Here is a 27,204-nt window from a genome sequence, read left to right on the forward strand (position 1 = left end):
GATTGAAATTCTTTCTTAATTATATAACAAAAATTATCTTTATATAAAAACTGTATATAAAATGCCAAACAGAAAAAATAAAACTATGTGCATATGAAAATAAAATCTATCAGTACAGCTAGTAATATGGTGAGAGTTAGCAAAGTACTCCTCGTAGGCAAAAATATACATAGGACATAGTATTTCACAGTATTTTGATTATCTTCTGCCTTGATGATGATAAATAATTACTGAAAATTTTCTATATGCCAGGGCCTCTGGTAAGTATTTTTTATGTATTATCTCATCTGTTCTTCACAATTTCTGAAGACATTAGTACTATTGTTATTTGTCTTCCAGAAAACAAAGGCACAGTTATAATATACCTAGACCAGAGTCCCTGATCCAGTGAATAATAGGGTCATGAAACAAAATCAGGGAGTCTAACCCAGTGCCCACTCTCTTACCCACGGTGCTGTATTATGATGGCTCTTTTTCCTTGCCACAAGTTTTTTTTTTCTTTCTCCACTTAACTCCTTCATGAATGCTTAGTTCAGAAATTTGTTAACTATACTTTCTTCATCATGTTCTAGGATTTCTGAAACCATTTGTAAACACCAGACTTTAGAAGTGATTAACCATAAAATATATGTTAGGTTCTCAGAGAATATGAATAACATAGTTTCTGCTTCAAAGCGCATTTATTCTTATAATTATGTGTAATACTGGTAAATGACATATGAAAACCACATATCACTGATACTTATTTTTTTTTTTTAAATTCTGAGAAGTATACCTAGTAGCCAGCGAGGAATCTACTTGGCTTGAATATATAAATTTATGTCAAAATGGTGCCACCTTTAATCATTTTCACTTTACACATAATTCTAACACTTTAAAACTTTTCTGACTGTAGGAACGCAAGAGAGCTCTAGAGGCAGAACGGCAGGCCCGTGTAGAAGAACTGTTGATGAGAAGGAAAGAACAAGAAGCCCGAATTGAACAACAGAGGCAAGAAAAGGAGAAAGCCCGTGAGGATGCTGCCCGAGAAAGAGCTAGGTACCTCCTTTGCTATCACGATTTTGATCCTGATGAACGTGCTGTAATGAGTGGATGTTCAAATCACGTCTAAAAATAAAGCCATTTGCTGTCATGTAGATTTTTAAAGAAATAGTCACGATTTCCAAGAATTATGTCATTGTATTTAAAATAGAAACCTTTTGAATCTTCCTACTGGGAAACGATATTTCAAGATTTTTTGATTGCAGGAAACAGAATTTGATACTGGCTAGCTAGAGCAAAGATTTTTGGAAAATATTGGGAATATAAGTGATAGAGGAACAGGCTTGGAAATGGTCAGGTGTCAAAGGCTAGGTCACAAGGGCACAGTGGTGGCCTTTTGATGGAACCAGTCAGGTCAGCATATTGCCACTCTGATTATGATAAATGACCTTCAGCCATCCCTACATTTTGAAATTATTTGTTTAAGATTCAAAGATCCAGGAAAAAACATTTAATTGGCTAAGTTGAAGTCACTTTTGGTTGCTGTACACCTTGCTGATGTGATATTTTCTGACCTTTTAATTGTAGCAAATTTAGTGGTTGTGAAGAGATAGCTCTTTGTGGTTTTAATATGCTTTTCTAGTTGGCCAAGATTAATAATAAGGCTGAGCAACTTTGCTCATACTTACCAACTACTCAAGTTTTTTTAATGTAAAGTGCCTATTTAAGTTTTTTGTTCATTTCTCTACTGGAATATTTTCTTTTTGATATTTGGGAATTATCTTTACTAGATACCAATTCTTTGTCAGATACATTTGTTGCAAATATTTTTGTAGGTATGGCTTACCTTTTTACTCTATGATGGCTTTTAATTAATAGTTCCAGGTGTACCATCTAGTGATTCAGCACTTCCCTACAACACTTGGTGCTCATCACCAGAAGTGCACTCTGTAATCCCCATCACCTACTTAAACACTCCCACACCTGATTAATATAATTCTTGATTGCAGTGTAGTAAAACTGAACAGACTTTGTGATTTGTGCTTTTTGATCTTGTTTATGAAATCCCTTCCTCCCTGGAGTCATAAGATACTCTTCAAAATGTTGTAGTTAGGGAGGGCACGTGTTCTGATGAGCACTAGGTGTTATGCGCAACTAATGAATCATTGAACACTATATCAGAAACTTATGATGTACTATATGCTGGCTGAATAAAGGAAGGATGGAGAAAAAAATGCAGTTTTCTTTTAATAGTAAAGTCTTTATCTACCTGGAATTTATTTAATTGTATGGGTTGAAGTAGGAATCTAATTTCTTTTTTTTCTCCAGTGGATACCCTGTTCTAACACACTTATTGAGGCATCAATTTTTTTCCTACTAATCTATAAAATTTTCTGATATAAATGAAGCTTCCATGTATGCATGGTTGTTTGTAGGCTCCATTTTCTGGTCCATTGGTCACTTTTTCTATTTCCTACCTTAATTCTCAAAGCTTTACAATAATTCTTGGTGTCTATTACTATCCCTTACTTTATTTTTTAATTATTAGGACTGTCTTGGCCCTTTTGCATTTCCAGTGTTAGAATCAGCTTGGTCAATTCTATAATAAAAAAAGGAAATTGTAAAAATGTTGTGATTTTTGTTTGTTTTTGTCTTTTTTTAGTTTCAGGTGTAGAATTTACTGATTCAACATTTATAAACAACACCAGGTGCTCATTACAACTGTATTCCTTAATCCCCATCTCCTATTTAACCCATCCCCCCACCCCACCCATCTCCCCTCCTATAACCATCAGTTTGTTCTCTATACCTAAGAGTCTGTTTCTTGATTTTCCTCTCTTTTTTCTCCCCCATGTTTGTTTGTTTTGTTTCTTAAATTCCACATACGAGTGAAATTATATGGCATTTGTCTTTCTCTGACTTATTTCACTTAGCATAATACTCTTTTTTTTTAAGATTTTATTTATTTGAGGGAGAGGGAGAATGAGAGATAGAAAGCACGAGAGGGAAGAGGGTCAGAGGGAGAAGCAGACTCCCTACTGAGCAGGAAGCCCAATGTGGGGCTCGATCCCGGGACTCCAGGATCATGACCTGAACCGAAGGCAGTCGCTTAACCAACTGAGCCACCCAGGCGCCCTAGCATAATACTCTTAACTCCATCCACTTTGTTGCAAATGGCAAGATTTCATTTCTTTTTTATGGATGAATAATATTCCATTGTATATATATACCACATCTTTATCCATTCATCTGTCGGAGGGCATCTGGGCTCTTTCCATAATTTGGTTATAATATAATGATGCAATAAACATCAGGGTGCATATATCCCTTCAAATTAGTATTTTTGTTTCCTTTGGGTAAATATCTGTTAGTGCAATTGCTAGATTGTAGGGTAGTTCTATTTTTAACTTTTGGAGGAACCTCCATACTGTCTTCCATAGTGGCTACACCACCAACAGGTAAGAGGGTTCTCCTTTCTCCACATCCCCACCAACACCTGTTGTTTCCTGTGTTGTTAATTTTAGGCATTCTGACAGGTGTGAGGTGATATCTCATTGTAGTTTTGATTTGTATTTTCCCTGATGATGCATGATGTTGAGCATCATTTCATGTGTCTGTTGGCCATCTGGATATCTTTTTTGGAAAAATGTCTATTCATGTCTTCTGCCCATTTTTAACTGGATTATTTGGTTTTTGGGTGTTGAATTTTTAAGTTCTTTATAGATACAGGATACTAACCCTTTATCAGATATGTCCTTTGCAAATATCTTCTCCCATTCTATTGGTTGCTTTTTAGTTTTGTTGATTGTTTCCTTCTCTGTGCAGAAGCTTTTTATTTTAATGAAGTCCTAGTAGTTTATTTTTGCTTTTGTTTCCCTTGCCTCAGGAGACATATCTAGTATGAAGTTGCTGTGGCCCATGTCAGAGAAGTTACTGCCTGTAATCTCCACCAAGATTTTTATGGTCTCACATTTAGGTCTTTAATCCATTTTGAATTTGTGTTTGTATATGGTGTAAGAGAGTGGTCCAGTTTCATTCTTTTGCGTGTTGCTCTCCAGTTTTCCCAATAGCATTTGTTGAAGAGATTGTTTTTGTTTTTGTTTTTGTTTTCAGTTGGATATTCTTTCCTGTTTTGTTGAAGATTAATTGACCATACATTTTTGGGTTCATTTCTGGAATTTCTGTTCTGTTCCATGGATCTATGTGTCTGTTCTTGTGCCAGTACCATACTGTCTTGATTACTACAACTTTGTAATAGAACTAGAAGTCTGGAATTGTGGTGCCTCCAGCTTTTGCTTTTCTTTTTCAAGATTGCTTTGGCTATCTGGGGTCTTTTGTGTTGCATACAAATTTTAGGATTGTTTGTTCTAGCTCTGTGAAAAATGCTGGTAGTATTTTCATAGGAATTGCATTTAAATGTGTAATTACTTTGGGTAATATAGACATTTTAACAGTATTTGTTTTTTCAATTCATGAGTATGGAATGTTTTTCCATTTCTTTGTGTCAGCTTCAATTTCTTTCATCAGGGTTTTATAGTTTTCAGAGTCCATCTTTGTTTAGGGTTATTCCTAGGGATCTTAGGGTTTTTGGTGCAGTTATAACTGGGGTGGATTCCTTGATTTCTCCTTCTCCTTCATTATTGGTATATAAAAATGCAGCAGATTTCTGTATGTTGATTTGTTATCCTGCGACTTTCCTGAATTTGTGTATTAGTTCTAGTAACTTTTTGGTGGAGTCTTTTGGGTTTTCCTTATAGAGTACCATGTCATCTGCAAATAGTGAAAGGTTTGACTTCTTCCTTGGTGATTTGGATGCCTTTTATTTCTTTTTGTTGTCAATTGCTGAGGCTAGGAATTCCAGTACTATGTTGGACAACAGTGGTGAGAGTGGATATCCCTGTCTTGTTCCTGACCATAGAGGAGAAGCTCTCAGTTTTTCCCTATTGAGGATGATACTGGCTCTGGGTTTTTCATATATGGCTATTACTGTGTTGAGGTATGTTTCCTCTAAACCTACTTTATGGAGAAGTTTTATCATTAATGGATGTTGTACTTTGTCAAGTGCTTTTTCTGCATCTGTTGAAAGGATCATATGGTTCTTATCCTTTCTTTTTTAATGTGGTCTTCAGGGGCTTTCCTGGTTTCATGCAGATTTCAGAATTGTTTGTTCCAGCTCTGTGAAAAATGCTGGTGTTATTTTGATAGGGAATGCATTGAATGCATTGAATGTGTAGATTGCTTTGGGTAAATAGAGACATTTAAGTAATATTTGTTCCAATCCATGAGCATGGAATTTTTTTCCTTTTCTTCTTCCTCAATTTCTTTCATCAGAGTACAGATCTTTTACCTCTTCGGTTAGGGTAATTCCTAGGTATCTTACAGTTTTTGGTGCAATTGTAAATGGGTTTGATTCCTTCATTTCTCTTTCTGCTGCTTCATTATTGATGTATAGAAATGTAACAGACTTCCCTGTGTTGATTTCATATCCTGTGACTTTGCTAAATTTGTGTATCAGTTCTACCAATTTTTGGTGATTCTTTCAGGTTTTCTACATAGATTACCATGTCCTCTGCAAAGAGTGAAAGTTTAAATTCTTCCTTGCCAATCTGGATGCCTTTTATTTCTTTTTGTTGTCTGATTGCTGAGGCTAGGACTTCCAGTAGTATGTTGAACAAGGATGGTGGTGAGAGTGGACATCCCTGTCATGTTCCTGATCTTAGGGGGAAAGCTCTCAGTTTTTCTCCATTGAGTATGGTATTACCTGTGAGTCTTTCATAAACAGCCTTTATGATGTATAGGTGTGTTCCCTCTATCCCTACTTTGTTGAAGGTTTTTTTTCAAGAAAGGATGCTATATTTTGTCAAGCGCTTTTTCTGCATCTATTGAGAGGATTATATGGTTCTTATTCCTCTATTAATGTGGCATATCATGTTGATAGATTTGAGGATGTTGAACTACCCCTGCTGCCCAGGAATAAGTCCTACTTGGTCGTGGTGAATAATCCTTCTAATGTACTGTTTGATCCTATTGGCTAGGATCTTTGTGAGAATTTTTGCATCCATTTTCATCAGGGATATTGGTCTATAATTCTCCTTTTTGGTCGGGTCTTTGGTTTTGGGATCAAGGTAATGCTGGCTTCATAAAATGAGTTTGGAGGTTTTCCTTCCATTTCTGTTTTTTGGAACAGTTTCAGAAGAATATTTATTAATTCTTCTTTAAATGTTTGATAGAATTCCCCAGGGAATCCATTTGGCCCTGGATTCTTTTTTTTTTTTTTTAAGATTTTATTTATTTGACAGAGAGCACAGGCAGGGGGAGCAGCAGGCAGAGGGAGAGGGAGAAGCAGACTCTCTGCTGAGCAGGGAGCCTGACGTTGGACTTGATCCCAGGCCCCTGTGATCATGACCTGAGCCGAAGGCAGATGCTTAACCGACTGAGCCACCCAGGTGCCCCCGTCTGGCCCTGGATTCTTATTTGTTGGGAGATTTTTGATTATTCATTCAATTTCTTTGCTGGTTATGGGTTGTTCAGATTTTCTATTTCTTCCTGTTTCAGTATTGGTAGTTTATATGTTTCTAGGAATTTACCCATTTCCTAGTCTAGATTGCCTAATTTGTTAGCATATGATTGCTCGTAATATTCTCTTATAATTGCTTATATTTCTGTTGTGTTGGTTGTGACCTCTCCTCTTTCATTCATCATTTTATTTGGGTTCTTTGTCTTCTTTTTAATAAGTCTGGCTGGGGGTTTATCAATTTTTTTTTAATTATGTTATGTAGTCACCCTTCAGTCAATCTTGTTAATTCTTTCATAGAACCAGCTCCTAGTTTTGTTGATCTGTTCCACTGTTTTTTTATTTCTATTTCATTGATTTCTTCTGTAATCTTTATTATTTCTCTTCTCCTGTTGGATTTAGGCTTCATTTGCTGTTTTTTCCAGCTCCTTTAGGTGTAATGTTAGGTTGTGTATTAGACTTTTCTTGCTTTTTGAGGAAGGCCTGTATTGCTTATATACTTCTCTCCCAGGACTGCTTTTCATTGGCTTCCTTTATTTCTTCTTTAATTTTCTGGTTGACCCATTTATTCTTTAGTAGGATGTTCTTTAACCTCCATGTATTTGTGGTCCTTCCAAATTTTTTCTTGTGTTTGACTTCCAAGTTTCATGGCATTGTAGTCTGAAAATGTTCATGGTATGATCTCAAACTTTTCGTACAGTTGAGGCCTGATTTGTGACCCAGTATGTGATCTATTCTGGAGAATGTTTCATGTGCATTAGAAAAGAATGTATATTCTGCTTTAGGATGAAATGCTCTGAATATATTTCTTATGTCCATCCTGACCAGTGAGTCATTTAACGCCATTGTTTCTTTGTTGATCTTTTGCTTAGATGATGTGTCCATTGCTGTGAGTGGGGTGTTAATGTCCCCTACTATTATTGTATTATTATCAATGAGTTTCTTTTTTTAAGATTCTTTTTTTTTTTTAAGATTGTATTTATTTATTTGACAGAGAAAGGGAGAAGCAGGCTTCCCGCTGAGCAGGGAGCCTGATGCGGGGCTCGATCCCAGGACCCCGGGATCATGACCTGAACCGAAGGCAGACGCCCAACGACTGAACCACCCAGGCGCCCTATCAATGAGTTTCTTTAAGTTTGTTATTAATTGATTTATATATTTGGCTGCTCCCAAATTAGGGGCATAAATATTTACAATTGTTAGATCTTCTTCTTGGATAGAACCCTTTATTAAGATATAGTGTCCTTTTTCATCTCTTACCACAGTCTTTGGTTTAAAATCTAGTTTTTCTGATATCAGAATGGCATATAAGGGTGGCTTCTCTAGCTTTCTTTTGATGTCCATTCACATGATAAATTGTTCTCCACCCCTTCACTTTCAATCTGGAGGTGTCTTGGGTGTCAAATGAATCTCTTGTAAGCAGTGTATCAATGGGTCTTGGTTTTTTTTTATCCATTCTGATACCCTGTGATTTTTGATTGGAGCATTTACTCCATTTACATTCAGAGTAATTATTTAAATATATGAATTTAGTGCCATTGTATTACTTGTAAAGTCACTGTTCCTGTAGATTATCTCTCTTCCTTTCTGGTCTTTGTTATTTTTGGTCTCTCTTACCCACTCACAGGGTCCCCCTTAATATTTCTTGCAGAACTAGTTTAGTGTTCATGAACTCCTTTACTTTTTGTTTATCTTGGAAACTCTTTCTCTCCTTCTAATCTGAATGACAGCCTTTCTGGATAAAGTTTTCTTGGCTGCTTATTTTTCCCATTTACCATGTTGAATATATCATGCCACGGCTTTCTGGCCTGCCAGGTGTATGTGGATAGGTCTGATCCTAGCCTAAGTGTCTACCCTTGTATGTTAATGATCTTATTTTAATTTATTTTATTATGTTAGTCACCATACAATGCATCATTAGTTTTTGATGTAGTGATTGATTCATTGTTTTCATATAACACCCAGGGCTCCGTGCAGTTTGTGCCCTCCTTGATACCCATCACTGGGCTAACCCATCCCCGCCCCCCCCCGCCCCCCCCCGTCTAAAACCCTCAGTTTGTTTCTTGGAGTCCATAGTCTCTCATGGTTAATGATCTTCTTTCCTGAGCTGCTTTCAGAATTCTGTCTCTATTTTTGTATTTTTCAGGTTTCACTATGATATGTCATGGTGTTGACCTATTTTGTTGATTTTGAGGGGAGTTCTCTGTGCCTCTTGGACTTGAATGTCTGTTTCCTTCCCCAGATTAGGGAAGTTCTCAGCTATGATATCTCCAATTTACCTTCTGTACCTCTCTCTCGTTCTTCTGCCTCTTGGACCCCAATAATTCTAATATTGTTTCGTTTTATGGTATTGCTGATTTCTCAGAGTCTCCCCTCATGATTCAGTAGTTGTTTTCCTTTCTTTTCCTCAGCTTCTTTCCTTTCCATCATCTTGTCTTCTATGTCACTGACTCTTCTGCCGCATTTGCCCTAGCTCTTAGAGCATCCCTTTTAGACTGCATCTCAGTTAAAACATTTTTAATTTCGGCCTGATTAGATTTTATTTCTGCACTAAGAGATTCGCTAGTGTCTTTTATGCTTTTGTCAAGCCCAGCTAGTAACTTTATAATCGTTATCCTGAATTCTATCTCTGGCATTTTACTTATATCTCTATCAATTAGATCTGGGGCAGAGACTATTACTTCTGGTTCTTCCTTTTGTTGTGAATTCCTCCTTTTAGTCATTTTGCCAAGAGAAGAATGGATGAACAAAAGAACAAAATGAAAAATATCAACCACTACCCAAGGGAAATACACACTAGAAAAATCAAAGAGGTCAGAAGCCAAAAAAGAAAAGAAAAAGAAAAAAAAGAGGCAAAAAAGAGAGTATATAATCTCCCAGGTGGACAAAATAGGGTGATTCACTTGGTCCTAGGTATATTTTGTTTGTTATAAGACACTAAATCCCAAAATTGTAAAGAATGCAAAACTTATATATATACATATATATAAATAAAATTGAATACAGTGAAAGGAAACCAAAAATAAGGAATGTATCTATAAAATGTAAATGTAAAAAGAAAATTGAGAAAAGACTTAAAAGAGTTGATAAAATAAACTAGTTGAAAAGGAAAAAAAGAAAAAAGAAAATTTTAAACTGAAAGAATAAAGACTCACGTGAAAAAAACCCTCTAATTTTATGTAATGTTTTCCCCTTGCGCGGGAGTTTTTCAGTTATGAGTGATCTGTAAACTTGGTACTCACCTGAGGATCCTGCTCGTCTTCTGGGGGAGTGGCCTGTTGTACTGAATCTCAGGTGTATTTGCCTGAGCAGAGTTGCACCACCGCTTGCCAGAGGGCTGGGCTCAGTGTAAGCTGCTTCAGTTGCTCTATGTGGCTTTTGTTCCCTGAAGGCTTTTCGCACCACTTTAGAGGATGGAAGTAAAAAAATGGCAGCACCCCACTCTCCAGCCCTAGAGCTGAACAACTTCGGCCCCCACTCTTCACTGCACCCTCAGGGAAAGGCAGTCAGTCCCTTTCATGTGCACCAAACTCCACAGACTCCTGCAGTGCATACCCGCACCAATCCTGGGTGTTGGGGGGTGTCTCATTACACCCCACCACTGGCTGGGCCCCTCCTCAGGGAGTGTTTGCCTTATTCTGTGCACACCTGTGCCGCTACTACAGGGGGAAGGAGCCAGATCTTGCAGCAGTTGTTGCTTGCTGGGCCCCTGCTTGGAGAGCAGTCACCTGATTTTGTCATGGTTCATGGTTTATGGCAACACCTAGCTGAGAGGCCCCTCTGGGGCTTGCTTCCTTGCTGCAATGCTTGGGAGCTCTGCTGCGCTCAGGCACCCCCGTTCTTTCTGTGACCCTGGGGATCCTGAGACCACACTGTCCCACCTACATTTTTGTCCCGCTTCACCACCTGAGCACATTTCAGGCAGGGACCTCCTTCACAGGAGCGGACTTCTAAAAGTTCCGATTTTGTGCTCCACTGCTATATCACTATCCAGTAGCCAGCTTATGGAGCCTCCTTCCCCCGTGATTTATCTTCTGATTTTTCCCCCCTCAGATTCATATGTCTGCACCTCCTACCTTGCAAAACGTGGTTACTTTTCTATTTGTAGAATTGCAGCAGTTCTTTTCTTAGGTCTCAGGTTAAATTCACAGGTGTTCAGAACGATTTGATAGACATCTAGCTGAATTCCAGGGACCAGATGAAATGCGGGTCTCCTACTCTTCTAACATCTTTCCTTCCTCTTCCCAATTAAAGATATTTTCTAATATTTTTATGATTTTTTTGATCTCTGAGTTATTTAGAATCATGTTGTTTACTTTCCAAATACTTGGGGATATCTCCAATTTTCAGTCGTTTTCTAATTAAATCTTTTTTAGTTGAAGAATATACTTTGTGTAAATTTAGTCCTTTTAAATTCATTGAAACTTATGGCTTTGGGTGTAGACTATTCTAGAGAAAGGTCCTACATGCTCTTGTAAAGTATTTGTATTATGTTGTTGGATGGAGTGTTCTTTAAATGTCAGTTAAGTTAGTTGATTGTTTTGTCTTGACTTCTGTATGCTTACTGATTTTCTGTTTTATTAATTTTTGATAGATGGTTATTGAAATTTCCAAATATTTTTGAATTGTCTATTTATATTTTCAATTTTGACAACTTCTGCTTTATGTAGTTGGTGCCTCAATGTTATGGGAATATAATATCTTCCTGGGCTATTGATTCTTTCATCATTATGAAATGTTCCTCTGTGACATTTTAAAAAAAATATTTCTTGCCTTAACATCATCTTTTTTTTCTGTTTTAAATATTGCCATGGTCATTGTTTACATGATATGTCTTTTTTCCCTTCTACTTTCCTTCTACCTTTCCTTTTTCATTGTTTACATGATAAGTCTTTTTTCCCTTCTACTTTCCTTCTTTCCTTTTTCCCTTCTACTCCCTTCTACCCTTCTACTTTCATCCTTTTGTGTCTTTTTATTTAAACTTTGTCTCTTATAGACTAAATATAGTTGAGGTTTCCTTTTAGATCTAGTCTAATTTCTGCCTTTTGATTAAAGTGTTTAGTCCATTCTCACTGAATGTAATTATTGATCTGATTGCATTTATGTCTTCCACTTTGATACTTGTTTTCGATACATCTGAAGGGGTTTTTTTTTGTCTTACTACAGCCTTTTTTGTTAATACTTTTTTTCCTTTAAATTTTTTGTTATGTTAATCACCATACATTACATCATTAGTTTTTGATAGTGTTCCAGGATTCATTGTTTGTGCATAACACCCAGTGCTCCATGCAGAACGTGCCCTCTTTAATACCCATCACCAGGTTAACCCATCCCCCCACACCCCTCCCCTCTAGAACCCTCAGTTTGTTTTTCAGAGTCCATCATCTCTCCTGGTTCATCTTCCCCTCCAATTTCCCCTCCTTCATTGTTGCCCTCCTGCTATCTTTTTTTTTTTTTTTTTAACATATATTGCATTATTTGTTTCAGAGGTACAGATCTGTGATTCAACAGTCTTGCACAATTCACAGCGCTCACCATAGCACATACCCTCCCCAATGTCTATCACCCAGCCAACCCATCCCTCCCACCCCGCAACACTGCAGCAACCCTGTTTGTTTCCTGAGATTAAGAATTCCTCATATCAGTGAGGTCATATGATACATGTCTTTCTCTGATCGGCTTATTTCACTCAGCATAACACCCTCCGGTTCCATCCACGTTGTTGCAAATGGCAAGACCTTATTCCTTTTGATGGCTGCATAATATTCCATTGTATATATATACCACATGTTCTTTATCCATTCATCTGTCGATGGACATCTTGGCTCTTTCCACAGTTTGGCTATTGTGGGCATTGCTGCTATAAACATCGGGGTGCATGTACACCTTCGGATCCCTACATTTGTATCTTTGGGGTAAATACCCAGTAGTGCAATTGCTGGATCGTACGGTAGCTCTATTTTCAACTTTTGGAGGAACCTCCATACTGTTTTCCAGAGTGGTTGCACCAACTTGCATTCCCACCAACAGTGTAGGAGGGTTCCCCTTTCTCCGCATCCCCACTAACATCTGTCATTTCCTGACTTGTTAATTTTAGCCATTCTAACTGGTTTTAGGTGGTACCTCATTGAGGTTTTGATTTAGATTTCCCTGATGCTGAGCGATGTTGAGCACTTTTTCATGTGCCTGTTGGCCATTTGGATGTCTTCTTTGGAAAAATGTCTGTTCATGTCTTCTGCCCATTTCTTGATTGGATTATTTGTTCTTTGGGTGTTGAGTTTGATAAGTTCTTTATAGATTTTGGATACTAGCCCTTTATCTGATATGTCATTTGCAAATATTTTCTCCCATTCTGTCGGTTGTCTTTTGGTTTTATGGACTGTTTCTTTAGCTGCGCAAAAGCTTTTTATCTTGATGAAATCCCAATAGTTCATTTTTGCCCTTGCTTCCCTTGCCTTTGGTGATATTTCTAGGAAGAAGTTCCTGCGGCTGAGGTCAAAGAGGTTGCTGCCTGTGTTCTCCTTTAGGATATTGATGGACTCCTGTCTCACGTTTAGGTCTTTCAACCATTTGGAGTCTATTTTTGTGTGTCGTGTAAGGAAATGGTCCAGTTTTATTCTTCTGCATGTGGCTATCCAATTTTCCCAACACCATTTGTTGAAGAGACTGTCTTTTTTCCATTGAACATTCTTTCCTGCTTTGTCAAAGATTAGTTGACCATAGAGTTGAGGGTCCATTTCCAGGCTCTCGATTCTGTTCCACTGATCTATGTGGTTTTTGTGCCAGTACCATACTGTCTTGATGATGACAGCTTTGTAATAGAGCTGGAAGTCCGGAATTGTGATGCCGCCAGCTTTGCTTTTCTTTTTCAACATTCCTCTGACTGTTTGGGGTCTCTTCTGGTTCCATACAAATTTTAGGATTATTTGTTCCATTTCTTTGAATAAAGTGGATGATATTTTTTTTAAAGATTTTTATTTATTTATTGAGAGAGAGAGAATGGTAGAGAGAGAGCATGAGAGGGAGGAAGGTCAGAGGGAGAAGCAGACTCCCTACCGAGCAGGGAGCCCGATGTGGGACTCGATCCCGGGACTCCAGGATCATGACCTGAGCCGAAGGCAGTCGCTTAACCAACTGAGCCACCCAGGCGCCCAAAGTGGATGGTACTTTGATGGGGATTGCATTGAATGTGTAGATTGCTCTAGGTAGCATTGACATCTTCACAATATTTGTTCTTCCAATCCATGAGCATGGAACGTTTTTCCATTTCTTTGTGTCTTCCTCAGTTTCTTTCATGAATATTTAATAGTTTGAGTACAGATCCTTTGCCTCTTTGGTTAGATTTATCCTAGGTATCTTATGGTTTTAGGTGCAATTGTAAATGGGATCGACTCCTTAATTTCTCTCTCTTCTGTCTTATTTGTATATAGAAATGCAACTGACTTCTGTTCATTGATTTTATATCCTGCCACTTTACTGAATTCCTGTATGAGTTCTAGCAGTTTCGGGGTGGAGTCTTTTGGGTTTTCCACATACAGTATCATATCATCTGCAAACAATGAGAGTTTGACTTCCTCTTTGCCGATTTGGATGCCTTTCATTTCTTTTTGTTACCTGATTGCTGTGGCTAGGACTTCTAATACTATGTTGAATAGCAGTGGTGAGAGTGGACATCCCTGCCACGTTCCTGACCTCAGGGGGAAAGCTCTCAGTTTTTCCCCATTGAGAATGATATTCGCTGTAGGTTTTTCATAGATGGCTTTTATGATATTGAGGTATGTACCCTCTATCCCTGTGCTCTGAAGAGTTTTGATCAAGAAAGGATGCTGTACTTTGTCAAATGCTTTTTCTGCATCTATTGAGAGGATCATATGGTTCTTGTTCTTTCTTTGGTTAATGTATCACGTTGATTGATTTGTGGATGTTGAACCAACCTTGCAGCCCAGGGATAAATTCCACTTGGTCGCGGTGAAGAAGCCTTTTAATGTACTGTTGGATCCTATTGGCTAGTATTTTGGTGAGAATTTTGGCATCCATCTTCATCAAGGGTATTGGTCTGTAATTCTCCTTTTTGATGGGGTCTTTGTCTGGTTTTGGGATCAAGGTAATGGTGGCCTCATAAAATGAATTTGGAAGTTTTCCTTCCATTTCTGTTTTTTGGAACAGTTCCAGGAGAATAGGTATTAATTCTTCTTGAAATGTCTGATAGAATTCCCCTGGGAAGCCATCTGGCCCTGGGCTCTTGTTTGTTGGGAGATTTTTGACTGCTTCAATATCCTTAGTGGGTATAGGTCTGTTCAGGTTTTCCATTTCTTCTGGTTCAGTTTTGGTAGTTGATACATCTCTAGGAATGCACCAATTTCTTCCAGGTTATCTAATGTGGTGGCATAGAATTGCTCATAATATATTCTTTTAATTGTTTGTATTTCTTTGGTGCTGGTTGTGATCTCTCCTCTTTCATTCATGATTTTGTTGAGTTGGGTCATTTCTCTTTTCTTGTTGATAAGTCTGGCCAGGGGTTTATCAATCTTGTTAATTCTTTCAAAGAACCAGCTCCTAGTTTCGTTGATCTGTTCTACTGTTCTTTTGGTTTCTATTTCATTGATGTCTGCTCTGATCTTTCTTATTTCTCTTCTCCTGCTGGGTTTAGGCTTTATTTGCTGTTTTTTCTCTAGCTCCTTTAGGTGTAGGGTTAGGTTGTGTGTTTGAGACCTTTCTTGTTTCTTGAGAAAGGCTTGTATTGCTATATACTTTCCTCTCAGGACTGCCTTTGCTGTATCCCAAAGATTTGGAACAGTTGTGTTTTCATTTTCATTGGTTTCCATGAATTTTTTTAATTCTTCTTTAATTTCCTGGTTGACCCATTCATTCTTTAGTAGGATGTTCTTTAGCCTCCATGTATTTGAGTCCTTTCTGATTTTCCTCTTGTGATTGAGTTCTAGTTTCAAAGCACTGTGGTCTGAAAATATGCAGGGAATGATCCCAGTCTTTTGGTATTGTTTGAGACCTGATTTGTGACCTAGAATGTGATCTATTCTGGAGAATGTTCCTTGGCACTAGAGAAGAATGTGTATTCCATTGCTTTGGGATGGAATGTTCTGAATAGGTCTGTGAAGTCCATTTGGTCCATTGTGTCATTTAAAGTCTTTATTTCCTTGTTGATCTTTTGCTTAGATGATCTGTCCATTTCAGTGAGGTGGGTGTTAAAGTCCCCCACTATTATTGCATTGTTGTCAATGTGTTCCTTCGCTTTTGTTATTAATTGCCTTATATCATTGGTTGCTCCCATGTTAGGGGCATAGATATTTACAGTTGTTAGATCTTCTTGTTGGATAGACCCTTTAAGTAGGATATAGTGTCTTTCCTCATCTCTAATTACAGTCTTTGTTTTAAAATCTAATTTGTCTGATATAAGGATTGCCACCCCAGCTTTCTTTTGGTGTCCATTAGCATGGTAATGTACCTGAGAAGTCCATTACCAAGTCTTCAGAAAAGACCTGAAACCAGGGGAAAAGAAAGGGAAAGAGAAAAAAGAAAGAGATAAAGAAAAAGATAAAAACAAAAACAGAACAAAACAGAAAAAGAGAATATTATCAAATATGATTAAGCTTGTGCATAGATCAGTCCACACACTAGATTTTGGGTGTATTTTGGTCTGTTAGAGGAAAGTGCCTCCCAAAATTTTAAAGAAAGAAAGACTTATATATGTACAAGATAAGGGTTGATACAATGAAGGGATGTACTATGACTGTAAGGATAAAAATTATAAAAAATTTTATAAAAGGAATTGAAAGAAGTTGTTTGAAAAAAAGAAAAGTGGATAAAAAAAAAAGGAGAAAAAGGGAGAGAATGTGATCAGGCAGGAGACTAAAACAAAGCCATACACCAGAGATTTAGGGTATATTTTGATCTCTTAGAAGAAACTGTATCCCAAAATTTTAAGGAAAGTGCAACTTACAGATATATGCCAAAAATAAGGGTGACTTCTATGAAGGGATAGTATATGACTCTAAAAATAAAAAATAGAAAATTTTTTTAAAAAAAGGGATTGATAAGATATTGGTTGAAAAAGGGAAAAAGAAGAATTCAAAAAAAAAGACAGTAAAAAAAAATTGACTTTGAAAGACTAAAGAATCATGGTAAAAAGAGCCATGAATTCTATGTGCAGTATTCCACTAGCGCTGGAGTTTTGCCGTTCTCATTGATTGGTAAACTTGGTCTTGGCTGGTGGTTCTTGCTGATCTTCTGGGGGAGGGGCCTGTTGCCGTTGTTCCCAAATGTCTTTGCTGGAGGCAGAATTGCCCCGCCCTTGCCGGTCCGGGCTAAGTAATCTGCTCGGGTTTGCTGTTGGGAGCTTTTGTTTCCTGCAAGCTTTGCATACAGCTATGGAGGACAAGAGTGAAAATGGCGGCCTCCCAGTCTCCGCTCCGGAGGAGCCGAGAACTCGGGCCCAGTCCTCAGTGAGCCCCCAGAGAAAAGCAGTCAATCAGTCACATCTCCCGGATCTCCGGCTGCACTCAGTGCTCACCCGGCCTGTGAACAAGCATTTCTATCTCTGGCACCAGACTCGGTGTTGAGTCTCCAAACCCAGCAGATTCCTGCGGTGCGCTCCCGTGCAGCTCCTTCCAGGGGAGGAAGGGGAGTTTCCCCGGATCTGCCACTTGTTGGGTCCCTGCTGGAAGAGCAGTGGCCCTACTGTGTTGTGGATCACAGTTTATGGCAACCCAGAGCTGAGAGCCCATGCCTCCGCTCCGTCTCTGCAGCCGGCTTCCCTGCTCTGATACCCAGGAGCTCTGCTGCACTCAGGCACCCCCGGTCTTTCTTTGACGCCGAGGTTCCTGAGACCACACTGTCCCGTGAGGTTCTGCCCCCGCTTAGCCACTGGAGTGACGTCCCTTAGCGGACCCGAATTCTAAAAGTTCCCATTTTGTGCTCCCCTGCTCTATCACTTGCCAGAAGGAGCTGTTGGAGGCCCCCTCCCCCTCCGTCTATCCTTCGGAATATTGCCTCCGATTCACTTCTCCACACGTCCTACCTTCCAGAAAGTGGTCGCTTTTCTGTTCAGAGAGTTGTTGCTATTCTTTTCTTTGATCTCCTGTTGAGTTTGTACGTGTTCAGAATGGTTTGATTCCTATCCAGCTGAATTCCTGGTACCAAACAAAATCCAGGTCTCCTACTCCTCTGCCATCTTGCTCCGCCCCCCTACTTAATACTTTATAGTGCATCATTTAAAATTTTTCATTTTTTAGAAAATATATTAGCAGAAGCAGGGGGAGGGGCAGTGAGAGAGGGAGTGGTGCAGCCTCCCCACTGAGCAGGGTGCCTGACATGGGGCTTTATCCCATGAGCCTGAGATCATGACCTGAGCCAAAATCTATAGCTGAATAGTTAACTGACTGAGCCACAGGCACCCCTTTCTCTTGATTTTTAAAACTCTTAGTTTTGCTTAGTGGTTCCTCTATTACAATATTTATCTTGATTTATGACAATCTACTTTTGATTAAAACTAACTTAATTTTGGTAAAATAGAGCAACTCTGTTCCGTTATAGTTCTGTAGCCTTTTCTTCATGTTACTGTTGTCACATAAAGTATACCTATATATGTAATAAACTCAACAATGCAGTATTATAATTATCTCTTTATGTAGTGCCACATTTTTCAAAGAAATTAGAGAGCAAATATATTTATTAACATACTTACCATTTCTGGTGTTCTTTTTTTTTTGTGGATTCAGGTTACTTTTTGGCATAATTGCTTTTTAGCTACATGGGCTTCTTTCAGTATTTCTTGTAAGGGAGTTTTGCTGTCATTGAATTATCTTGCTATTTGCTTATCTGGGAATATTTTGCCTTCATTTTGTTTTTGACTTTTAAAATTTTTTGTTATTTTAGTATATTTGACATTTTCCTTCATTTTGAATGACAGTTTTGTTGGATACAGAGTTCCTGGTTTTGTTCTTTTTTGTTTTCAGTTGTTTGAATCTTTTGACTTCTGTTTTTTCTGATATAAAAGTTAGTCATTAATTATATTGGTTTTCATTTGTATAACGTGATTTGTTTTTTCCTTTCTGCTCTCCAAATTTTCTGTTTGTCTGTAATCAGATTGACTATGATTTCTCTAGTTTGGTTCTCTTCATGATTGTTCGATTCTGTACATAGTTAAGTTTGGGAAGTGTTTGGGCTTATTTGTTCAGATATTTAATTGTCATTTCTCTTCAGGCATCTCTGATTTGTCATATATTCTCAAACTTTCCATGGTTTTGATGACCTTGACAGTTTTGAATAGTGGTCAGGTAGATTGTAGAATGTCCCACAGGTAGGACTTGTCTGATGTTCTTCTCATGGTTAGATTGATGTTATAGCTTTCTGGGAGAAAGAACACAGAAGTAACTAAGAATTTCCATTTGTAACATCTCAAAGGTTCATGCTGTCAATTTGAATTATCACTAATTTTATTAACCTTGATCCCCTGGCTAAGATGGTGTTTGTCAGATGTCTCCCATTGTATAATTACTCTAAAATTTTTTCTATGCTATCCTCCTTGGAAGCAAGTCACTAAGCATAGCCAATACTGAAAAGGTGGGGAATTATTCTCTACCTTCTTGAGAGGAGAATTCCTACATAAATTATTTGTAATTCTTCTGTAACGGACATTTGTCCTCTCCTATTTATTAAACGCTTTTTTAAATGTCAGTGTGGACTTACTTATATTTATTTTATACATTGTGCTATAAACCAATATTATTTTGTTGCTCAAAGTGTTCCAACTTTGGACATTGGGAGCTCTTTCATTTGGCCCCTGTGTCCCTTCAACATACTTCATCATTTTATTTTTTGAGCACTTTATTGCTCTTCTGGCACTGCAAGATCGTCCATACTCATCCTGTGTTTTCTCTATTCCACCCCTAGAATCAGCCATTTGTTTAAGGAGTTTTGGTTTCTTTTATTGGAAAGTATTTTAAGAAAAAACGTGTCTGTTGAGGTTCCCTATTTGTTGAATCATTGCCATAATATTTTTCTTTAGTTTGGCATACTTTCTTTTAATTCTTTGAACATATTTGTAACAGCTGTTTTGTAGTCTTTGCCTACTAAATACAGCATATGGCCTTCTTCAGAGACAGTTTCAATTGACTGCTTTTTTCAAAGCCTGGTCATACTTCTTTGTATGTCTCATAATTTGTGATTGTTTCCTTTGCTATTACTTTTGTGTTTGTGAATCTGTGCCTTTTCTATTCATTTCTTGTGGTTTTAGTGGTTTTTTGGAAGGCAACAGAGATAAATATGTTTTCAACATGCTGTATATAAATGAGAGCTCCAGAGGTAGTATTTAAACCCATACCTGGTATGGGTCCAGAAACCTATTTTTATAACTAAGAATTTGTGTTGCTTCTTAAACATTTATTGAGTACTACATTTGGGACTTAGGCACTCAGAAAAGAATAATTTAAAAAATAATATCCCTTTAGAATATGTAATCCTATGTATCCCAATTGTATTTTTTAACCTCATGAGATTTGTTACTCCAAGCAGTTGAGTTTATAATTTTTAATATCTTTCTTACAGAGATAGGGAGGAACGATTGGCTGCACTCACAGCTGCTCAACAAGAAGCAATGGAAGAGCTGCAGAAAAAAATTCAGCTCAAGGTAAGGATATTATATATTTTAATTTGGAATTCTAGAGCTTTCAATGGAGCATGAGGTTAAATTTTTTATTTATGGAATTGTGTAAAAATTTTAATTAATTTGAATTCTTAGTGTTTGGATAATGAGACTTATATGATTTGGTTATGATCACTTCTAACTCAGCTATCAAAAAACTAAATTTTTTTTTTTTAAGATTTTATTTATTTATTTGGCAGAGAGAGACAGCGAGAGAGGGAACACAAGCAGGGGGAGTGGGAGAGGAAGAAGCAGGCTTCCCATAGAGCAGGAAGCCCTACGCAGGGCTCGATCCCAGGACCCTGGGTTCATGACCTGAGCCGAAGGCAGACATTTAATGATTGAGCCACACAGGTGCCCCATATGTATCTAAAATATATAAAGAGGGGCTCTTGATGGCTCAGTCGTTAAGCATCTGCCTTCGGCTCAGGTTATGATCCCAGGGTCCTGGGATAGAGCCGTGCATTGGGCTCCCTGCTCAGCAGGAGGCCTGCTTCTCCCTCTCCCACTCCCTCTGCTTGTGTTCCCTTTCTCGCTGTCTCTCTCTTTCTCTCTCTCTCTCTCTCTCTCTCTCTCTCTCTCAAATAAATAAATAAATAAATCTTTTTTAAAAAATAAAAAATTTAATAAGATAATGTGGAGAATAATTAAAGTAATTTTAACATTTCTTGTTTTTGTACTTACCAATTTGTTAGTGACTTGAAGGCATTACTATTTGGCTTCTGATATTCATACTTTTAATTATTTACAAATAAACTAGAAGATGATTAGTGTAATTAGTTTCACTTGCTTTTCAGTGCTTGTGAGTTGTGCAGTTGTAACTTGGGAAATTATGATTAACTGCTATTTTCTGGAAAGTCTTTAGCATTAGTAATACAGTTTCTAGCAGTATATTTCACACTGTGTAACAGTTATTTACAGATTGGCTCCTCACGGAGATAGTAAATTTTGTAAGGTAGAGGACAATATTTTATTATTTGTGTAGTCCTAGAACTTTTATCATTCATTTAAATTTAGTGCAGCAAAAATTTATTGAGCTTTGTGGTAGTTATGGGTTACAGAGATGAGTAAGGCATGATCCTAAGTTTCAAGAAACTCTTAAACTAGTGTGAGATTCAGATGCTGATAATTTCCATATGGATAGAGGTATACTTGGCACACTATGGAAGTACAGGTGAGGACACTTGGTCTAACATGAAGGGTTTCAGAAGTCAGAGGAAACATTTTAGAGAATAACTCCTGATTTGAAAGAGAGATGAGTTTAATGGATAGAATAGGTAGGTTGGTGGGATGATATTTCCAGTCATATGAAAAAGTATGAGCATGAAGTCAGAAGTCTGGCATTGTGTTTTTTTCAGCTTGGTGGTTTTTCTTTTGTTTGTTTTTGGGGGAAGTCACTGGAAGTGTAGAATAACCAGAAATGGTGTGGTGTGGAGTTAGTGTGGTAGAGGTCTGTATCATGATGAGGTTTGTCTACTATCAGGATATGCTTGGTCTTCACATATGGGTCAACATTTCCCATTGTGTATTCCCCAAAGTGTTTCTCCAAAGTATGTTGTAGTCAAATAAGTGTGTAATATGTTGCTTAGTATAGCTAGGTTTAATTGAGTCTTAGAGCACAGAAACATGCCAGAGGCTCAGAATAGTTCTGTTAAAAACCTGTTTAGCTTTAATTTACTGTTCTTCAAATTTATTTGATGATAGAACCTTTTCCACAAAACACTTAACAATCCCCCATAGGTATAGTTCTATGAAGCACACTTTAGGAGATGTTACTGGGCTTTATGTAAATTCTTGTTCTTAGTGTTCAAGTTAACAGTGAATTAAGACATTCTTATTTTAGAAAATTTAATGGAAATACTATTTTTTCAAGTTCTCAGTATACTTTGAATAATATTTTATATTCTCACACTTCGACTTCATTCACAGCATGATGAAAGCATTCGAAGGCACATGGAACAGATTGAACAAAGAAAAGAAAAAGCTGCTGAGTTAAGCAGTGGGAGGCATGCAAATACAGATTATGCCCCTAAACTGACCCCTTATGAAAGAAAGAAGCAATGTTCCCTTTGCAATGTCCTGGTAGGTTGTCATTATTAATATTGTGATTATATAATTTATTACTAAAGTTTATTAAACTATGGAAATATATTCTCCCAGTCTTTTAAGATTCATACTAAGGCATGTGATGAGTACCACAGATTTCTGTCATGATTTTTATGCAAAGTAAGTACCAGAAAAATAGTATTGGCATTTAGGAGTAGCATGCAAAGTGCCGATGCAAGCAGTTGCTGCTGAAATGGCTATACCCGCTTAATTGTTAGCCCAAGCAATATTTTTGGGTACTTGGACCAAAAAAGAAAAGAGCATTTTTAGTGCTGAAACTTGAACTTTGATACTCAGAAGAAATGGTATCCTGTTAAGGTTGGCCACAAAGGCATGGTTTTTTTGACCGTGTATCTTCTAGAGGATTATCAGAATTGTGTTTTAATTTAGTTGTGTTTTAATTAGTATGTAAAGGCTAGAGTGATCTCAACTTCCATATAGTATACTGGCTTGAATATGTAATATTTATAATTAGATATAATTATATGTTGATTACAGTTGCTTTGATTTTATGCTTTTAGATCTCTTCAGAGGTGTATCTTTTTAGCCACATTAAAGGAAGAAAACACCAGCAAGCTGTGAGAGAGAACAGCAGCATCCAAGGGCGTGAACTTTCAGATGAAGAAGTGGTAAGCTTTACTTTCATTCATTTACACATATTTATTGAATAATCTAGTATGCTCTCTTTTATTATAAAGAATTACATGTTCATATGTGATTATTTAAAACTATAACATTTAATAACTACTAAAATATTGTATAAAAATGTGTCACTTTAGTGTACATTTTAACAAACATAGGAATAAAAATGTAATACTGTTATATAATTTTAGTGCAAAAAAATACTATCATATTTTGATATTTTAATATCAAAGGAACTGGAGTGTATTATGCTAAGTGAAATAAACCAATCAGAGAAAGACAATTATCATCTGGTTTCATTCAAATGTGGAATATAAGAAACAGTGCAGGGGATCTTAAGGGAGGGGAGAGAAAACTGGATGGAAAGCAGTCAGAGAGGGAAACAAAGCATGTGAGACTCTTAGCTATGGGAAACAAACTGAGGGTTGCTTAGGAGGTGGGTGGGGGGATGGGGTACCTTGGGTGAGGGGCATTAAGGAGGGCACGTTATGTGGTGAACACTGGGTGTTACACGCAACTGATGAATTGTTGAACACTACATCTGAAATTAATGATATACTATGTTTTGGCTAATTAAATTTAAATAAAAAAATAGTAAAGGAAAGATTTGTTTAGTGATGCTCCTCATTTCTTATAAAATAGTTAACAATATAAATGTCATATAAATTGACACTTTTGTATGAATACAGTATTTAGAAATTTTCAGAAATGCATTATTTACTTATAATTGTTTATAATGGAATTTAGATTTGTATGAATATTTTTATAAATATTTTACATATAGCTGTTATTTAGACATGGATGACATTGCTAATCTATGAATTTGTTGGTTCTATTTGTACTAGCAAATTTCTAAAGCTACCCAAAGATGAGACATTCATGTTTGTCAAGCATCTCTTAAGATAACCAGGAAAGGTTATTGTGGTTCTATGAGGGTAGTACCTGTGTGTACATGCATGTGTGTGTTTAACTCCTTTTTTTCCCAGTGTAACATATATTAAGAGTACACAAATCTCAAGTATATAGTTTGATTAATTTTTACATATGTTTCACTCACATGAATATATAGATTATTTCTTGTACCCCAGAAGGCTCTCTCATGTTCTGTCCCAGACATGTCCCCAAAAGGTAACTGGTCTCTGACTCTAGCACCATCAGTTAGTTTTGTCTGTTCTGGAAATTTACTTAAATGTTATCAGTCAGTATGAACTTTTTGTGTCTGGTTTCTTTCACCCATCCCTAACTCTGTGAGATTGATGTTTAATGTTTATATGAAGCTATAGTTCATTCTTTTTCGTAGCTTTTTGTCAGTGCTTTCTAGGCAAAGACCATCAGGAACACACCTGTAGTTGAATGAAATTGGGTTTTATTAATTTATTAAAAGAATGGAAAATACATACTGTGGGGGAGTTATGGAGTTTCTCAATAAGGTGTTAGAATGGACTTACAGGATTTGGGCTTGTGCTAGGTGATTTGGTTGGGGAGGGGAGAGTTCAAGGACTTGGGCTTTGGTCTGGATTGAATGCTGTCAGGAAGCACAGGTAATTTTGTGGTTGCTTCTTAATAAATCAATAAATCTTAGTGAAGTAGGAGCACCAAAACCACTGTTTTCTCCTGAGTTTCTGGACATGACCAGTGCTTGAATGGAAATTGCACATAGTTATTCTCTGTGATTTTCTCATCTTGAGGATTTTCCCCCTCAAGTTCCAATCAATTTGGCAGCTCGAAACCAAGTTCTGTCTCTTCAGCTCAGTAAGGCTGCTACTTTCAGCTTGCACTGTTCTCCAATGCCAAAAACAGGCATACCTTGAGGAAAAATCCAGAGTGAATGTGGAGCTCATCTCATGTGCTTCCTTTCTTCTAGGGATCATGGTCTCTCAAGTCCTGGCTCTGTTGGCTGTTCTTTAATTGCCTTCAAATTGATGTTTTATATATTTTGTGCAACGTTTTGAGTTGGAAGATAGTCCAGTATAAGCCAGTTCACTGTGGCTGGAATTGGAAGTCTCCTAATGTTTAATTCCTGTATATCCATTGTTTGACATGCTTGACACATAGTAAGGTATTTAATAAAAGCTTATTGAGCTGAGTTGAACTGAAAGGTTGTAAGAATGGCTTTAGGTATCACTAATAAAACATGTAATTAATCATCTATTTAGTTTACCTCAAATAAATTTTTGTCCTTTACTCAAATTGTATTGGTATTTTAAGAGTGAAGAGTAAGGATTTTTTTTTCTTGAATCATTCATATAATTATCCCCATTCACTATTTAAGTTTGCTGTTTAGAACTAGAGTCATGTGTATGTGTATGCCGCCTCGAAAAAAATCTTAAATTGCTTTCATTAGTTAGAATTTAATTATTCCATTTATAAAAATTATTTGTAATTAAATTCTCTTAATTAAAAAACTACATTATTTATAACAAATTGTTTAAACATTTTCTGGAGTATTGCTATTATGTAAATTGAAATCTAAATTTTATGTGTTTTACTTCAGTGAGAGGAGTTGAGAATGAAAGAATATTTAGTTCATGCAATTTGAAAGAAAAATATGCAGTATTATCCAGCTTTTGTAGCTACTATAGCATAGCCTGATGTTTAGCTGTTGTGATTTGAGATTTGGTTGATGTGTTCATTTTGTGTACTATTTCAGCTCAAAGAGATTAAATTTTTTTAAGGTTCTCACTTAATTCATGTAGTTATTCTTGGTTATAGCCCTTTCTTCCTGAAAACAAGCATGCAATATAGCATGAGTTATGTGATATAGTAAAGCAATTTTATATTTACTCATATGGAAGTTTCATTTTTAATCAGTGGAGGTATCTATATAGTAAACATACTTGTTCTACTTAAAGTTATTACTTGTCATCTGTGATGTTTTTATGTTATATACACCTTGTCTGTGACCCTTCTTCTTTGACATGTAAGATTTTATTTATATCACCTCTGACCTAATAAAATTGTACCTTTGACCTTATGCACTTGACATATCAGATAACTTACTCTTGATCTTTGACACATTTTGTTTTAAGCCTGTTAAACATAATAGGTAGCTGCCCAACAAGAAAGGTATATTGTTTTGTGTTTTTATTGTAATTTTACAAGGGAATTTTTCTTGTTTTTTGAGACTTTACAAAAAGAGCTGTTCTGTGTTTTATTTTTTTTTCGCTTCATCTTAGAATCCACATGATAAAAGTAGCTAATTTTTGAAGGTCACAACAAATGGGTGCTAGTTTAATACATTCCAAAATTTAATTTTTTATACATTGCTAAAGAAATAATAAAATACAAGTTTTAACTAAAACTCTGATTTCTGTGTCATCCTATTTTCACACTAATATATAAAGGAGCTAATAGTGATGTTTGTGGACATTGAATGAAGTACAATTATATATAGAGAATGAAGTTAAATAGGTTTTTTTTTTTAATCCATATATTTCTCTTTGTAGGATTCCTTGGCTTTAAAAGCATATAAAGTATACGAACTCTGTTTGTTAACCTGTGTACTTACATAAAGTTTATTTTCATTCGCTGCATAGATGTATAAAAAGGACTTTCATGAAGGATGTTAACTATAATTTATTGGATGTTTACAACCAAATGTGATTTTATAAATCCCAAATTAGTATTTCAGTGTGGAAAAATTATGCACATTAGGTGACTGAAAGAAAAAATGATATTTTAAATTAGCAAAACTGTAAAGACATTACTGTATTCCAGTGAAATGTAAGCTGATTTCTTTCGCCAGAGGGTGCTGGTGTTGAGGTTAAAGAAATCTAGATGTCTCCCAGAATTGAGGGCAGTCCAGGAAACAAGAGATAATTCCTAATTGATTCATTTCCTTACCTTGCTTACCTTTGTTTGTAGAAGCAAAAGTATTTGTTCTCTTTTTATAATCATGTTAGGAAAGCGTTTTGTCTACTTTTTAACAGAAAATCAAGTCAGATGAACAAACTAGGACTCATTTAGAATAAATCTTTTTTTTTCTCCCCAGTATCTCAGTTGGGTACACTTTAAGTTAGATTGGGAAATTATCTAAAAATGTCTTACCCTTTCTTATAGGATATAGCTTCCATTGCCTAAATTTTCTCTTTAATAGGATGGGGAAAATTTTATGGTGTGTGTGTGTGTGTGTGAGAGAGAGAGAGAATGTGCGAGAGAGAATTGTGTGAGAGAGAACATGTGTATATATTCAGTGTATAACACACACATATATAGCTGATTGTTAACTTACATATTTCTTCTAACTTTTGGAATTCTTATGGTAAATTCACTCACATTATAACTAGGGACATGCAGAGAA

General features: G+C 36.7%; 1 protein-coding gene across 4 annotated transcripts in view; it reads left to right on the top strand.

The window, feature by feature from the left end:
- Positions 1-27,204, top strand: part of SCAPER (S-phase cyclin A associated protein in the ER) — a 537,265-nt gene that overhangs the window by 167,120 nt on the left and 342,941 nt on the right. For all 4 annotated transcript variants that reach the window (XM_027570918.1, XM_027570921.1, XM_027570919.1 and 1 more), the window contains exons 17-20: positions 896-1,038; positions 20,060-20,141; positions 22,086-22,238; positions 22,784-22,891. In XM_027570918.1, the coding sequence (XP_027426719.1) occupies positions 896-1,038; positions 20,060-20,141; positions 22,086-22,238; positions 22,784-22,891 (486 nt within the window). The remainder of the gene's footprint in view (positions 1-895; positions 1,039-20,059; positions 20,142-22,085; positions 22,239-22,783; positions 22,892-27,204) is intronic.

This window comes from Zalophus californianus, chromosome 6, assembly GCF_009762305.2.
Source record: "Zalophus californianus isolate mZalCal1 chromosome 6, mZalCal1.pri.v2, whole genome shotgun sequence".
In the NCBI taxonomy this organism is placed as follows: domain Eukaryota; kingdom Metazoa; phylum Chordata; class Mammalia; order Carnivora; family Otariidae; genus Zalophus; species Zalophus californianus.